General features: G+C 55.9%; 1 protein-coding gene across 1 annotated transcript in view; it reads right to left on the reverse strand.

The window, feature by feature from the left end:
- Positions 1–6,567, reverse strand: part of TBX15 (T-box transcription factor 15) — a 98,653-nt gene extending 92,086 nt beyond the window's left edge. The window contains exon 1 of the mRNA XM_074318634.1: positions 5,891–6,567. Coding sequence (XP_074174735.1) covers positions 5,891–6,095 — 205 coding nt within the window. The 5' untranslated portion in view covers positions 6,096–6,567. The remainder of the gene's footprint in view (positions 1–5,890) is intronic.
- Positions 6,568–17,225: the final 10,658 nt, after the last annotated feature.

The raw sequence follows: 17,225 nt of genomic DNA on the forward strand, positions 1-17,225 counted from the left end.
TTTGCTAATTGCTCTTCCCCATGCAGACCCCTGGGTATCTCAGTCAAGCACATATAAAATTCAAAGCTCACTGGAAACCAGAAAAAGCAAAGCAAAAGTAAACCACATGGAGGAGAGAAAGAAGGAAGAAAGATTCCACATCCCCCCAGTTCCCTTCTTTTCTCTGTGGAAAAGTATCCCCAAAGGTCCACACTAGAAAATCACTTGAATATTCTCTCCTGCTGAATGACTCTGTCTTTTGGGGAGTAAGAAAGCAATAACCAGCTACACCCCAGAATAAAAATTGGATGGATTTCTGCATTTCCAGAAAACGGAGTGAAATGCCAATCTGCTCTTTACCCCTGTGGAATCTGCGCAGTCCAGCCTTGCTTTTCTTTTCTTTTTTTTAATCGACAGTCACCTAAAGAAAGAACTTGCAGATTTAAGAAGTACTGTAATCATTTTTCTCCTGGGTCCGAGAAATTAACTTCTACCAGAGTCCATAATCAGGATGTCAAAAAAGCCTTCTCATCTTATTAATATTATATGTTTGGCAATAGAGAGAATGATTGTGACAGACCTGGAATTTTTCCCTCTTTAATACTAGCAATGCCCTTGGAGAGGCTTGGATGAACAAAATGTTTTCGGTCTTCGGAGCCAAAGCGTATTTGTCCCTCTCTCCTTGTGGCCCAATATGAAGGATTAATGATGAGGGACTTGCTTCCATGAAATTCTTATCCACACACGCAAAGGAAATTATACAAATAAATGGGGAACACAAACCACCAATACCCCATATTTTTAGTTTTGGCTCCCGGGTTGGGCATCTCATACCCGTCTTCACTCGCTCCTCACGGGCCTCGTGTATTAAAGAGATTTAAAACCAATTCTCTTTAATAATTAAAAGAGGTTTATGATACCATTTGAAGTCGCTGGAATTTGGGGTGGGGGGGACAGGAAAATGGCAGCGAATATATGTCACTAGAATGTCAGTCCAAACTCCACTGGAAGAAATTGAATTCCTGCCACCCCTTGCGTGAACGTCTTACCTCGTGAACTTTTTCCTTCTGGGAGTTTTTACCTATAAAATCAGGAAACCCAAAGTGGCCAGCTCTGAACCCAAAAATGTGTAATAAGAAATAGCGTTGGGCGGGGCATGGAAGACGCGAATTCAGAATCGTTGTGCCCGTAAGCAGCGAGCTGATCTGTCTAGAAAAGCCCTGGGCATCCATTAGGCTTCTGCTCTTTGGGCCCGTCTCCGAGGGGCAGAGGCGGTTTGGCGGAGCCGGGCAAGGGGCCGCCCTGCACCGCGTAGCCAAGAGTCGAGAGGCAGTCCCCCCCCACACGCCCCGCACGCTCCCTTGTTACCCGCATACCTTCCACACCCATCACACGGGTTTCTGAACCCCCACTGGGGGAGATTGGGGCGGGGACCTGCGGAGGTGCAAACCGCAGCACGCTCCAGCACCGCAACCCAAACTCCGCGCTGCAGCGTTCTCCCCGTTCCCCGGCCTCCCCACTGCCGTCGAGCGGTTTGCTCCATCTGTGGGATGGAGTGCGTTGGAATTAACTCCTTCCTAGTGACTTCTATCGTGTCACCGCGCCAGTGCTACGCAGAACGCCTCCGAAACTCTCCCTACCGCCCAGAGGCCATTGCGGTGCGCTCTCCTTGCCCCGCGCATCCAGAGGGCGTCTGATTTAGCCACGGTCCCACCAGCGCTCGTAAAAGGCATTTGGCAGTCATCCCCCAGCAAACCACTATCCGCACCAGCCTACGACGAATTTAGAATTTGCCACTCTCCCCCCATTCCCCTTCAGACAAGGTCAGTTACCAAAGGGGCAGCCACTGCCAATGCCGTTTGGACCTAGCAGGCGGGAGCCCTGGGTTCGTCTGCGGGGCTCAGGCCCCGCACCCTCGAACCCTGCACGGGTGCAGGGACGCGCATACCACCGGGGAACCAGAGTTCCTCACCCGGGACTCTATCCGGGGCAAACCCCTGGGCGTCGCGCCCCGCGTGCCACACACCCTTGCACTGCGGTCCCAGCCCTGACCTGCGCCCAGGTTGGTGCTTGCCCCGAACAAGCACATTCTCTCTACTGGCTTCGAATTCACCAATTGTTTCTCCATTTACTTAAACGTCAGTGAAGAGTCACTTCCTCCGTTTTGACCCTGTGTTTCCCTATTGGGGGTTGGGGAGGAGTGGAGGAGTGGGATGGGGGATTCAAATCTTGGGGCTCTACTCGGAGCAAACAAGCCATAAACTGGCATATTAATTCTCGTGACCAGATGATCTCGACAATTTGAAAGAAAGTGCCCTGGGGCGCTGAGAGAGCTTTTCTGGTGTCATTTCACTAGGGACTGCGCAGACAGACGCGTGCACGGGGGAATGTGAGTGCCTGACGTGTGTGCACGTGTGCGCTGAGTGCCAATCTACCCGTGCGTTCTTGTGTGCGCGGCTTTGTGTGCCCACCCGCGTGCATCGCCAGCTCCTAGGCCGCCTAAGCGCGGCGGATGCAAGGCTCAAGCCCGCGGGTTCTGGAGGGGGAAATCACCCCCCGCAGAAGGTTTAAATTATTTCGCTCTGCGGGAGACCCGGCATCGGCAGCCCTCGGCTGTGGATTTGGGCGGGAAAGGCCCAAACCCGAGCTGGGGAGCCGGGTGGAGCAGGGGTTGCGGTGCAAGCGACGATGGCGCCGCCGCGTGCCTGAAATATACTTCCAAGCCGCCGCAGCCGGAGCAGCTGTTCCCGGCGAAAATTTCCTCTGTTGCTGCTGGGGGAGAGGCGGGGGCGAGCAGGCCAGAGAGCCAGGCTCCTCCGAGATGGGTTTTGAGACCCTCCCCAGCCCTCAGCGGCCGAGTCCTGGCGGCTTCTTCAAAAGACGCTGAGTGCTGGCCCCGGAGTAATAATAAGGGTACCGCGCAGGCCCTTCTCCAAGGCCCTAACGGCCTCCGGAGGTTTTCGGGACCACCAGGTTCCGTGGAAATTTTTGAAATACATACTGTGTGTCCTCTGCTGTGTGTGCCTACAGCGCGCAGGCCGGGCTGGTCCCCCGCTGCCGCAGGTTGGTGCCCCAGGCTGCGAGCGCTCAGCGCCAACTAAAGCCGGCTCTATCCGGACGCGGAAAGAAAAACGGGCTGCGAAAAAGCAAAAGGCCACGTCTTTGAATAAAAGTGAAATTAATTCTGACCCTTGGTTTGTCTGAGGATTCCGAGATTTTGAGGCTCGGACAGGGAGGATGGAAAACGATGGTACCAATCAGAGAGAGGGGATGGGGAGAGTGACAAATAACAGTCTGCCAGGCAAGTGTCCTGCGTATGGACACGCGCGTTTACTCTTTCCCCAGCTCTGTGGAAATTTTGCTCTTGTTGTCTTTTGGTTTTGTTTTCTGTTTCTGACTATTTATCGGCCTAGGGCGCTTGAGCCAGGCAGCCGGTCCAGCCCTCCTCCGTCCTAATCGGGAGAAGAGAGTTTAAACAAAATTGTGAGGCCCAGCAGCAGGGCAAAGACGTGGCCCGGTCACAATGGAGTCGCCAGTGCCCCATCTCCCACCTCCACCACCATATACACACCTTTAAATGTGTGTGTGTGTGTGTGTGTGTGTGTGTGTGTGTGTGCACGCGCGCGTCTGGGCGCTGTGTTAGAGACAAAAAGAAAGGCCTACAGGGGACCCGAAGCCCTGGCCGTGCCTTCCGATATCACCCGGGCGCAGCCGGAGCCCGCAGCTCCGCCTCCTCCGCTCCTCCGACTGCCCGGTCTCCACGCCACGCGCGCCCTTTTTCTGAAAGATCTTTTCTCATCCCACGTCCGGTTTCTAAGAAAGCCTTGGCCACTGCGGGTCTCCAACTTGGAGAGCTCCAAGGGGACGAGAGCTCCAAGTTGGAGTCCCGTCGGCCCACGACGCAGCCAGTCTCGCCCGGAGCCCCGCTCCGCAGAAGGACCGCGCGTACTCTCGGTTTCCGGCTTCTTCTTCCTCCCGGACCTTTGCCTCACAGACATATTTCGTTTTCTCTAAATCCAAACGCCCACCTTTTTCTTTTTTGAAAAAGTGATAAAGGTGGTGGGAACTGATCCCCTGAACTGTTAATAAAGTGCTGTGTTAGGTCCTCACCCTCTACCCCCGTCCCGCGGGAGCTGCGGGAGCGAGGGAACCGCATTCCGGACACCCGGTCCTCACGCTCACGTCCCTGGACTGGTCGGTCTCTCCTTGCCCCAAGCCCTCACTTGTCTCCCCTCGCTGATGGCTGAGACGAACGGCGGCGGAAAGAAAACTTCTAACTGAGTCTCTGATTATGACCCCGCCGGATTATGTTGGTCCTTTTGAACACGCGACCCTAGGCCGGCTCCGGGCGACCTGGCCCCACTCCCTGGAGAAAATTACCCGGAACGGGGTGTCTGCCACGCGCAGTTAAATAACTTCTGCGTTTTCCACTGTCGGGAAAGTAAAATAAACTAACCTCCCAAGTTGTCAGTAAGGCCTGAAAGAACTTCCACTACGCTGTGTGAAGGCCCAAGCGAGATTTTGGCAACAAATAAATGCGGTGAGGAAATAGGGTCTGGCCAGAGATGGGAAACACACATTAGCCACACGTTCCTTTCTGGGTTGCCCACACAGGGGTCCGCGTGGACAGGCACCCGTGTCCAAGTACAGGGGAAGACTTGAGTGGACGAAATAAATCTCCTTTAAAATTTCTTTTCATCGACTAATAAAAATAATTCCCCAGCACTAAACCCAAATACCATAACGGTCCACGAGAACACGGAGAATTCATAAAACTCGGTCTCTGCAGGTCACCCGCTAATCGCGTTATTATTAGCCTCAGGAGCATGGAAATTGAACTGTCACTGCCGAAAGCGAGAATGTAAGCGACAGCTGTCCCTCCTTTGGACGGCCAGTTTTCCAGCCCCCAAGCTCCTGGGCCCACAGCTTCCCCCATCCTGTGAGGGCGGCTCGCTGACCCCGGTTTACTCCCCAGCCCTAGCCGGGTCAGAAAGAGCACCTCCAGAATAGTTTTAGAAGTCCTGGCTGGAACGTTTCTGAAGTGGCGAGCGTTGCGTGTGTGTATGAGGGTGAGCGCCCGAGCAGGATTCTTCCGACCACAGCTGTTCCCCGGGGCTGTTTTGCACAGTTGAAATCTTGGCACCTAATACAAAACGTTAAGTTGTCCCCCACCCCCAGGATTCTGTTCAAATACAGACATGGACATCCGCCCCATGTTTTACGTGTTGTGTGCATATAATGTGCACAGATCCAAGACACAAATTAAATTACCTCTATTCCCAAATACACAGAGGTGTGTGTGGGCCGTGAAGTGACCCAGGGCGCAGGGTAAAGGGGTCTGACATACGTTCCTCTTTCCATAAACGCCAACAACGTAGAGATATAATTATGCCCTCTCCTCACAGAGGAGGGGAAATTCAACAACTTGAGTCCCAGAACAGTCGGGGGAGGGGGGGAGCGGGAGGCGAGGGCCTATGTTGAAACCTAAATGGGATAAACTGGGCATTTCCCGAAACGAAGGTGTCAAGCCAAGAATTCCGCGCCGGGTGTGCTGAGCTCTTAGAAGCGAGTCCCAGCCCCTCTGCGCTCCGGTCCTTGCCTGCGATCGGCGCCCCTCCTAAACCTAGGGCCCTGCAGCCCCACAGCTCTGGGCACCAGGAACACTGAGCTCTGCTCCCAGAGGAGGAGATGCGAGCAGGGAGGCCTCCTTGCTTGAGGATGGCGACGAGAATGCAAGGCGTAGGCCAGTGCCCTCAAATTGGTTCCGGCGAATTTGGGGGAGGCTCAAGGCATTTGCGCAAAAAGGAACCCGCGTTGGAGCAGGGCAGGGCGTCAGCGGCCAGGGCCTCCCTCCTCACCACTGCCCGCCGGCTGGCCGCCCGCCTCCCGCGGTCTGGCCCTATGCACTCACCCGGGTGAGGCTCCAGGCCGTGTGCGGCCGCGTCCTCGGAGTCTCCGAGTGGGCCCGCGGGGCTCAGCGCCTCCATGGACAGGTCCAGCCCCTTCTCCTCCCAGTCTCGCAGTTTCCGCTTTTTGTTTGAGCCGATCAAGGCTTCCACGGAGAAGGCATGTGCTCGCGAGCTCAGGGCGACTGCAGATCTTCTCCTTTCACTCATCTTAGCCGCCCGCACCCGGGTCCCCGCTCGCCCCGCTACTGAGGGAGCAGCCCGCGCCCTCACGCTCCGAGCGCCCGCCGGGCCGGGCCCGGGAAAGGCGGCGGCTCAGCGGGTCCTCTGCACCTCCCCCTGTGCCCTCCCCCGCCCTCCGCCGCCGGCTGGGACCGGCGCCCCTAGCTGGCCCTGCGGCTACGAATGAGCGCCGGGAGCAACGCCGGCTCGCTGCATGAGCGCCCGCGTCCTGCTTCCCACCCACCCGGGCAGGCGCTCACAGGCTATACAGACTGGTGGACTTCATCTTTTTTTTATTCTCTCTCTCTCCTCCCTCTCCCTTTCTCTCCTCCCTCTCCCTCTTCCTCTCTTGGTCTTCCCGTCCTTCCTCTGATCCAAACTTCTGGGAAACTTTTTTTCTAAATTCCTCCCTTCCCGAGGAGCTGGGGGCAGGCGGTGCGCTCCTGTCCGTGGGGCGAGGGAGAGGGAGGGGGGAGGAAGAGAAAGACTGAGGGGAAAAAAAGCCAGCCCCCGACCAATGGCGAGGAAGGAACAGGAGAAACCCTGAGAGCGCGGACCAATGAGCAGAGGGGAGAGACTGAGGCTCGGGCCAGGGCTCAGAGCCCGTCGGCTCGGGGTGCTCCTGGGCCAGCTTTAACCCCTGGCTTCCCGGTGTCCCGTGGGTTCGCCCTGGGGGGAGGAGGGGGGGCGCCGAAATCGAGGTCGATGTGTGCCGTTACAAACTCCTACCAGCCCCAAATCCGTACCTTTTCCTCCCAAATCTGCTAGGTCTCACAGATGCTCCAAGCCCAGAGTCATTTGAATTACAGATCTGGAATTTGGGGGCTCGGACAAAATGTCAACCTGTCCAAAACACCAGAAAACTACTCTGATCATCTCGCGCCTGTCCCCAGATGCTTTGAGATCTGCTGTTTCCACGCGGATTTCGTCACACAGGTTCTTATTTTCCTGTTGCAGGATTTCTTAGCAACTCTGGTTAACGCAAAACGAAAGAAACAAACCAAAAAAGCCCCATCACTATCCAGAATCTTGTAATTCAAAATCTAACGATTGCTTCCTCCTTCCAGCTCTACCTGGTGGAGAAGGAGACGTAGGCCCCTCAAAGCCGGAGGCCGCCGGTGGAGCGCCGGGCTCACCGCGCGCTCGGCAGGCGGATCCCGACTGGGCCCGCACGCAGCAAATGCTGCCCTTCGCTTCCTTCCGCGCGGATGCTGAGCCGAGCTGCGCCCGCTCGGGGCGCTTGTTCTGGAGAACCCTCGGCGACCGGCTGGGCGAGAGCAAACAGGAACTTGGACAGCGTAGAAGAAGCTTTTTCAAAATTCCCTTCAAATCGATCACCTCGGGAGCCCGGCTCTCCCCGCCCCGCTGACCCTCCCTCTACCCTTTAAAAAAAAAAAAATCAAGACAGTGCGGTCGCCAGAGATTTCTAAAGGACTTAAAATCCAACACTTCTGGCCATTCTGATTTCCCACACCCCTTCCCACGTTGCACTACTGGTCGCGGGCCGCAAGACACCCGGGCCCAGCCCAGAGCAAGTTCAGAGGGGCCGAGAAGTTGATCCTACCGAGCTGGAAAAAGCTCTCGGGTTTCATGGACCACGGCCTCGCCACAGGCTGATCGTCGCGTCCCAACACCCTGGTCCAGACGCTTCTATCCCCGCACGAAGGGGCAGAAAAGAGCCAGCTCCTGGGAGTCAGTGACCGACCGAGAGGCCCAGCAGACAAGTCTTGCCGAGAGCCAGGCCCTAGGCAGCCTAGGGCAGAGGGGCCCACGGCGTGTCACAGACCCCCCTAGAAGGAGCATCCAGCGGTCCTTCCACCCTGGGGCAAGAAGGGAGGGCCTGTGAGGCCTCGGAAATGTCACATTCCCCTCCTGACCACTGAGGGACCTGGGAAAATCCAGCCCTTGCTGTTGTAGTTGGAAGTACTCTGGTCCTGGAGGCAACAGTCAAGGGTGGTGCATGTGCTCGGGCCTCTTAGGAGGAGAGCAAAAACAGAAAAGCCACTTTGGCAGCCCCTGACATTGGGCTCCAGCCGCTACGACAAGAAGCTAGCAGCCCAGCAAATGCAGAAAGAATAGTGGAAAGACCACTAGATGAGTGTGTTCCAGCCAGGCTCGGCCTCCTGGGCCTTCCAGGAGCCTGCCTCTCAGGCTTGGGGGTCCCCAAGAACCCTGGGATCTGGAAGTGCCGTGCTGAGCCCCTCCGCACCTCCCGCAACGCTGCCTAGCAAACTGTGGACGCCAGGGTGACGTGGTGCCCTGACCCCCACTTCAGTCACCACTGGGTATTGCTTCCGGGAGCCGCTGCCCACGGTGACCACGCATTCACCACCACCAGGCTTCAGCAAAGGAGCTGGAGACATGGCCAGCCAGGGGCACAGTTACCTTCCCCGCTGCTCAGACCTCTCTTTCAGCTCCCAGTGGTGGTGTCACTGCCTGCGGCTGGAGCCTTCCCGGACCAGGCCCAGCAGGGTAGCGAGGGGGCTGGCCTCTGTTCTTCCCAGCGTTTTCCTCCTCCCCCGTAGCCTGTCTCTTGCATCTCCCTCTGGCAGCCACTTGCCTTGGCCTTCTCGCACATACCTGGTTTGGATTGAAAAGTAGATGCACCATAGGCCACACACCCTCCCTGAGGCCAAGAAAGTTTCTCAGAAAGAGGACCTACATGCAGACCCAGAAGGCCTGCACTTCCTAGGTGTCGGGAGACCTGCAGAGAGAAGTGAGCAAAGCCTTCAAGGGCGGACATCTGCACCTCACCCCGAAGCATGTGCTCAGCAAAGAGTGCTTGGAGGAGCGCCTGCACCCTTCCCTCACGTTACACAGAGGTCGTCCCCACCCTCATCCTGTACCTACACATATCCTAGAAAAGTAGGTTAGGCCATTAGAACAAATCGGACGTTAATGAAGCCAGGCTGGTTCAGAACAGTCGTGAAAATAGGACATTTTCTTTTTTGTGACTATAGGTCAATCTGCATTTCCCCCCCCCAGGGACATGCACTCCTTGGTGTGCGCCTGTGCTGAGGGGAAGAAGGTCTGGAGAAAGATTAAGCATGAGGGTTTCACGTCTGTGACTTTGGTGTGTAATTTTATGCAATTGGGGAGAAGAAGAAAAAGAGGGTTGGGGGGATTCAATGTAAGAATCTGGGAGTATGGGATGCATTTTCCTTCCACTCATTACATCAAAAGGCTTTCAAAATCTCCTGTTATGCCAGTTTATCTTTCCTTTAGCTTTTAGGACTAAGAGTGGGGTCCCCCACTTATGAGGCTAATTCCTGAGGCAATCCCCAGGTTTGCCAGCCACAGCCTAGTGGTGCGAGCATTTAAGGTCTGTTTCAGCCCCCAAGCTGATTGACAAGGATCAAGCTGGAGGCCCCGCCTTACCCCCTGCAGCACCTCCCCCCACCCAGTGATTTTTAAGCACCTGAGAAGTCGGGGGGGATCTGGGAGGCGGGGAGGGGGAGAAGAGGAACTCACTGACCACCTGTAGGGACATCAGGGGAGTGAGTGGCCACGGCTAGCCTCCACCAGCTGGAAAGCCAAGAAAGGAAGGCTGGCACAGTGACTGCTCACCTAAAACTGGCCATGACCGTGTCTTAATTTTCCTAAGAAGAGACAGTTCTGCAGCCTAGAAGCAAGCGCCCTGGAAAGGAGTCCCTAGGTACTCTCCACATATCTGTCCTTTCCTTCTGTTTCTCCACACTAACCACCCGGAATCCCACCACTGCCAATACCCCAACACTCAGGGAAGCCCCCAGACGCTGTGATTTTGCAGTTTCGAGTAACTGAAAACAACGTTTAAAATAGTAGTTGGTTGACCAGCAGGTCGTGTTAGGCCGCCCTTGAACACGCAGGCAGGACACCCGGTGGGGGGCTTGAGAATGACAATGACTTTGGCCTGACCGGGCAGGCACAGAACATGATGAGACGACAAGGTGTCGGAGGAAGCACCACGCTGGGGACTCCAGGGCAGGTGGAGCCTGGCAACCAGCTCCCGGTCCGCTCGAAACTGTGACCTTAGGCGAGTCAGTTCATGGCCTGTGCCTGAGTTTCCCTGTCCGCAGGATGAAGGGGTCCTAAATATGCTATAACGGACGGAGCAAGGCAGACAAGAGACAAGATAATCGGTGGGAGGCTGGACAGACGTGAGGTCTTAGTATCGCTGTGATCGACTCTTCCGGGAATGTGAGGCCAACGGACCCACTTTTCACTTCTCTTCCCAAATTGGCGCCCGGTGATGGGGTGGCTTGACTGGCCTGGAGCCCTCGGGTGGGCGTGGGAGGGAGCTGATTTCGGGAAGCGCCTGCGCAATACCCGCCCGCGGGTCCACTCCTGTAGACCGTGTCTCGAGTCGCCGGGAGCTGCGGGACCGTCGTGCGTCGTTGACTATTCAACCACCCCCTCACACTTTAAAAAAATAAAAGTCCGTGGGGGCGAAAGGGTCTTTAATGATGTTTTCTTGTTTTCGCGAAATAAAATCTTTTGTTTTTATTTTAAACCAGCAGCGTGCCCTCCTCTCGGTCCTTCCAGATGTTTGCAATAAAATCGCAGGTTTTGCCTTTGGGACTGGAAATAAAATTTAACGGCCTTCACTCTGTAATTATTCTCTTAGCTCGCCCTTCATAAATTTATCTGCTTTCTATCGGCGTTGGGGTAGGGGGCGAGCGAAAGGGGAGAAAGCCCCGATTTTATATTTGTGACTATAAAAAAGCGCCACCCGGTTTCCTGGCCTTCGGCGGCCGCGGCGTAGCCCGAAGAGCCTGGCCGGGCGGGCGGCAACATTGCGCTATTGTTCGCTGACTTGGGTCTGCCCAGGAGCCGGGCCCTCCACAAAGGGGGCCTTGTGCGGCCAGGCCCGGAGCGGCTGCGCCCAGGAGGCGAGGAAATCCTGTTCCCCCAGGCCCAGCTCCTCTCTTCCCTGTGCAACCCGGCCGCCTGACCTTGGCCCTTCGGTGTGCGCCTTTGGCGCCGGGCGCCAACCCGGGATCTGCCAGCCTTCGCAGGAAGCGGAAACCTCCAGCCAGCGCCGAGCCCACTGAGTGCGAAGGAGGAGCCCGCCCCAGGATACCCAGGCGCTAAGGAAAGGCCAGCCTGAGGCTCCAGGCCAGAGGACTAACTGGAAGGCCCCCCAGCCCCTCTCCTTGGCTTGGCCTGGTCTGGGCTGCAGGGGAACATTCCACACCCTCCGGAGCACAGGGTTGCTTGGCAACCCCAGGCAACTCAACCCAAAGTCAACGGATTTTGAAGCCACCAGCGTGACCCCACTCCGGAAATAAATGTGGGTACATCAGTAACTACGACATACTTGTGCAGGAAGCTTAGAAGTACAAGGTTAGTGCACGTATTTTGTGTGACTGCACAAAGCCATGGTGTATGTATCCAGCAGCGCACACACACGTGCACACCATGTACAGCTACACGCGGTTCTCACACACCTTTCTAGAAGCAGACATGCATGTAGAAACAACACATGCTCGGGTACACAGAGTCACACTCAGGCATGTGGGGAAATATCCCGGCCACACACTCAACTGGCCCCCAAACCTGCAGGAATCTATGCGTGCATTCGGCAGCGTGCTGCATGCTCCCCACCCCCGACACCTCCGCACCCTGGCTTCTCCTTGGCAGGAAGCTTAATCCATGTGGCTGTCCCCTCACCTCCTCTCCTTCATCTGCACAGAGCTACCTGCATGGTCAAGGTCACTTAGGTGACAAACGAAAGGAAACACGCTAAACTCCCAGCCTTGAGCCCTCACCCCTTGAGAGAGCCACCCAGTACCTGAGCAAGGCCAGGGTGTTCTCCAAAGTTGGGGAGACCCAGCAGGGTCTGGCAGACTGGGCAGGGATAAATAGTGGCAGCAAGCAGGAGCAGCAGGGGTTTGTCCTGTTTTGGTTTTAAGCGCATGCAGCCCCTTCCACCCTCCAGCCAGCCCGCCTCTGGCCAGAAAGCCAACCCCTTGGAGGCAGAACTTTCCTAGGCAGGGCATTCTTTGGAGTTCTTTTGATACCAGAATCCCAGCTCCTCCAGGTTTGCTCCCTAAATGTGACTCTATCTCCCCCTTCCTGTTGGGTTTGCAGGTGCTTGGCTAAGCAAGGTTAAGAGTTCCAGTTGGTTTTTCCCCTGAAAGGAAGGATTATCTAAAGTTTATGGGGGTGAAGAGGGGGAAGCACCAGGCCCCACAGTCTAACAGCCAGCTGGGACCCTGGGACTTAAATAAGGTAGTAGGGTTCCTGGCGGGGGTGGGGGGTTGCGGGGGTGCAGGGAGGGGTGCGGAGCCCTGTGTTGCCCCCCCCACACACACAAGGTCCAGCAGCTAAAGGTAAATGATTTGAGGTATAGGGCCTTGATGTGATGGCTTTTTTTTTTTTTTTTTTTGCCAGAAGTGTTTAGATTTCACTTGTCACTAATAAAAATTGGCCACCCAGGAGCAAAATGTCCTTGGTAGAACTATGCCAGCTGGCCCGGCCCTGAGCCGTCACCCGCAAATGTGGACAAGTAGATCTTTACAGCCTCCTTGTGGAGCAATCTCTCCCTCTCCACGAGTGGAGAATCAATTGTCCATTATACATGGAGAGTGGAAAACAGCTCTCCCACCACGCAGCTCCGAGGAGGGCCTGGGGAATTAGGTCCGCGTGTATGCAGTGGTCCGGGCGGCTGGCCCTCAGACTGGGGAGGACGGAGCTGTGGAGGGGCCTGTGCGCTAGCTCATGGGAGACTTTTCGTTAGTTTTGGCCCATAACTCACAGGCCACCTTTCTGGCCCTTCTGGGTCAAAACCAAATCAAAGGGGGTGGAAAAGAATCCAGAACTCTTGGGTCAGATATGCATGGAATTCCTGATGACACTCAAACTAGCAGGGTAGGGAGATTATCAACATGGGGAGCCCTGGTGTCTGGACAAATGCGCCCTCGAAATGGATTTTTATATTAAAACGATGTATATAATATGTATCCTATATGATATAAAACCAACTATATATATATATGTATATATATATGTGTATATATATATATATATGTATACATGTATATTATATATAGTTGTTTTCTAACTTGAACAGTCTTCCAGAACGAAGACACACATTGGGTGTCTGTGGAGCGTTCCAGGGCCTGCCGCGGAGGCAGAGGTGGGGGAGGGGAGCAGTCCCACGCTGGTCTCACTCAAACAGCTGCAGGAAGCATTGCACTCTGGCCCACAGCCAAGTACCCCAGAAAGCCAGGGGCGAGGAAAGCTGTCTATCCCTAATCAGGAAAAATGTTCCCTTAACTTCACATACTTTCCAAGGACTCCATAGGACCGTCAACAGCACCAGCCAAACCAAGGCATTCTCAGGGCAGAACAATCCATGAATCCACGTTCTCCTAATTCTCAATGGTGTCTGTAGTACCAGCGCCCCAAAAGAACTCTGCAGGGCAAGAGCCAGTGGCCCTTGGGTGAGCGGGAACTGTAGCCCTGACACCTGCCCCCAATATCGCTCCCCTTGGCTGCCTTCACTGGAAATGAAAACTTTTGACAGCTTTTTACTCTATCGGGCCCTATGCTAAGAGCTTTCCATGCAGTAACCATTCCACCCACTTGAAGTTCTATGAACCAAGAACTGGTGTCACCAGCCCCATTTTACAGAGGAGAAGACTGAGGTGCAGAGGGTTTATGTCACTGGCAGGGGTCTCACAGCTTTTCGTGCAGGAATCTAGCTCTAGAGCCACAGTTCTTGTTCCCTATACCCCCAGCCTCTCTAGGTGCAAACGCACTTACATGCAATTTGCATACCTAGGTTCTCTCTGCTTGCAAGTGACGCAGGCAAAGGGTGTGGAAGTGGGGAGGGAGTCTCCATTGGAACTGCCTGATAGAGGCGAAGAAAGTCCACCCCCGTCTGAAATGCACACGCGCAGGCCTTCCCAGTTTGAGCGCAGCATCCTCGCCAGCGAGGAGATAAACCCGCAGGAGGTCCATCCGGACTTCCCTCAGGGCGAGGCGTGGCCAGGCGCCGAGCAGGACAGACGTAATGCCACCAGCCACACTGGTTGCTTCCGGGAAGAGAACTGTCGTCCCTGGCGGGGCTCAGTCAGCTAACGATCCAGGCTCCGAGCTCCGTTTGGGCTCCGGTGGCTCCGCGGTACCGGCCTCTCCCCGCGGACTCGCCAGCCCCCGGCGCTCCCTCGCTGCGCAGGGGTCCAGTCCGCTTGGGCTGCTTCTCTTTGAACTGCCGGTTTCCCGTGGCTCCGACTCTTTATTGGTTCAACCCCGAACCCACCTATTCCCCAAAGTTTCCTGCCTGCCACCCCCCACCGCTCACGCGCCGATCCTCCGCAGGACACTTTGTGAGCTGGTAACTAAGGCGGAGGTGCCTGTCTCTCTCCAGGGGGATTTGTCCCCGCGATGGTAGCCGGTAGCCAGGGCCATGCAGACCGTCGCCGCCCTCAGATTGGCAGTTTCCTGAGGACAGGGTGTGTTACTCGGCCTGGGAGCCGTCTCCCTAACTCCAAGGTCGCTAGAGAGAGGCGGCTCCCTGAGGTGACCCCGCAGATGTTTTCACACTGAGTTCCCTTCCCGCCCTCCTGCCACCCCCACCCACCCACACATTCGGAGGGCTCAGCTGCCAGCTCCTCCTTATATTTTAATTTTTATTTGTCCTACTCCGATCCGTTTGAAGTGCAAATAAGAAATAGGTCTTGTGGCCCCAGCACTGATGGGTATCGGTCGTTTATGCCTCAAAATAGCTGAGGACTCAGAAATCAGGTTTGTCGCAAAAGAGGGGACCGAGAGGGAAAACGCCTCGGTCCTTGGGGCCCAGCGTAAGGGAGCACTCCGGAGTTCGGAAGGAAAACCAAGACGTGGGAGGCAAAGCTTTTTGGCTTAATTTGGTGGGAAAAGGGAGTAAAGCAGAGGTTCCCAGCGCCGAAGGAGGGCTCCCCGCGAAGCCACGGAGCATCCCCGGAAGCCGGGCAAGCCAGGGACACAGGCTCCTTGTCGTCAGAGCCCCCACCTTGCAAAGGGCGCGCCCTGGCAGTGGTGCCCCCAAGTCCCGCGAGACCTTCAGGCTCTGAAGCTCCTGTTGAGTTTAGTCGTGTTTCCCGTCCGGGTGGCTTCAGCCTCCTGCCTTCGCCCAGGTCGCAGGCCTAGCTCATCCCTTCCACCCCCAGCGAAGGTAGGCTTGGGGAGCCGGGGTTGCGGGGTGAAGGCAGCTGCGAGAACCGTCCCGGGAGGGTCCCGGGCTCTGGCCCCAGCCGCTGCTTCCTGCGGGATCCGGAAAGAGGGAAGACGGTGAAACGCAAGAAGACCTTCCCTCCGCCTTTTTCCCTTTTCCTGATTTTGGTTTCTCGGTGGAATGTTGGCAGCCTGTCTTCTCGGGCTATTTCTCTCTCTCCTCCTGATGGCAATTCCAGCCTCACTGGCAGGCTTGCTCCGAGCAAACACTCCTGTAGTGTGTGCCGCTTTCTGTGGGTGGGGTGGGTGTTGCCCCAGCAGTGAGATGCCCGCGCTCCTTTCTGGTGTTCTCACAAGTCACCTCCACCTGCGTCCTTCATGCTGGGAGGCTTCCCTCAGTGCCACAGATGCATTTTTCCACCCAACCAGGTGACCACGTCTGCTCTCCTACCGGTAGCTGTCCTGGACATTCTCTTGCCGCCTTTCCATCTATTTTTCCTGAGTGTTTACATTATAACTGGAAGCCGAGCTCGCAAGTGTCTTTTGGGGAAAACTGTGGGGAGAGAGGTGAGTCAGTGGGGGTGTTAGTAAGACAAAGGAGAGGCGAGGTTTGTGCAGGGAGGGTCACTGAGCCCCTCTCTTTCTGTTTTCCCCCCAGTTTCCCACCGGGGTCCCTGAAGGCTCTATCTGGGTCCAGCAGTGTGGGTGGGCAGGTCGCTGGTGGCTTCCTTAGAGCCTGAAAAATGTGGGTTGGGGCTTTTAGGACTAGAGGCTGAAGAAAGTAAAAGCTACAGAAACGTCAAAGGGAAAGGAAGGATAGAAGGAAAAGACCAACCTTAAGCGAGAAAGAAAAAAGAAAGGGAAAACAACAAAAGGAAAGAAAAGGAAACAGAAAACAAAGGGAAGGAAAAATAGAAGACTAAAGGCCAGGACTGCTTCAACTCCTGAAACCTCAGCCCCACTCTTCATCTGGGCATAAAATCGGGGTGCCCACTCTAACCCCTATTCCCAAAGGAGGATTTGGGGTGAGTGGGGGCAGCGGTTTAGGGAGAGGGCCTGGAATGGGTCTTCTGGGCAAATACGTCAGGCACAGCAGAGCTCCTGTGGCCAGCCACCTAGGGTTTGCAGCCCTTGGCGAAGGGTTCTTAGCACGAACCAGACTCCCACAGAGACCCCTGTGGCCTAGCGGGACCAGCCTGCAGACTGACGGGCTAGGTCGGGTGAGCCTCGTAGACCGCTGGTTCAAGCATTGACGTGTTGGATACAGAGTCCTCGGGTCTCGAGAGAGGAAAGGGAAGAAATTCCAGTTAGAGAATAGAAAGAGAGGCTAGCTATGAGGTGAAAGGGCTGAGGACCCCAGGGAATCAGAGACTCCACACAGGCCCTAAAGCGGTGGGAGTTTGGCCAGATCGGTGGAGGCCAACGAGGGACGGCCTTTCAGCTGGGTGTGAGAGTGGGAGGGGTTGGTGGGAAGCCCGCGGCGTTTGACTGGCGCTCTCGTAGTTTAATATCTTAATCCAATTTGAGGTTATTAGTCAAAATGCCAGGAAAGGTTGCACGTCGGTTTTATTTCCCCGGGCCGGCAAAGACCGATGGGGGACTGGTTGATACTGCCTTCCACCCACCACGTCTGCAACTGCCCTCACTCCTTTCCTGGCGGAGGAGAGGGTGGGGGGCACCGAGTTCTCCACTTGAAGGCAGGAGGTGGTTTTTCTCTTTGAGCTGCTCCTCCCCTCCCTTCCAATTCAATTCACCCAACGGGGAGCCTCAGTCTTAACCTCGACGAGGGCACCCTCGTCCCCCACCACCAACCTCTCCACACCTTCTGTCCCAAAGACAAATAAAGCCCAGCTTCCTGCCGGGGGTGAATCTCACCGACCGGTCTGCCGGGGGAGGGGAGGGCGCAGAGGAATGCGCCGCAAAGCCGGGAGAACAGATGTGCCTGGCGCCCCTGGCCCACCCCTGGCCCGGCCCAGA

This window comes from Rhinolophus sinicus, linkage group LG14, assembly GCF_036562045.2.
Source record: "Rhinolophus sinicus isolate RSC01 linkage group LG14, ASM3656204v1, whole genome shotgun sequence".
Taxonomy (NCBI): Eukaryota; Metazoa; Chordata; class Mammalia; order Chiroptera; family Rhinolophidae; genus Rhinolophus; species Rhinolophus sinicus.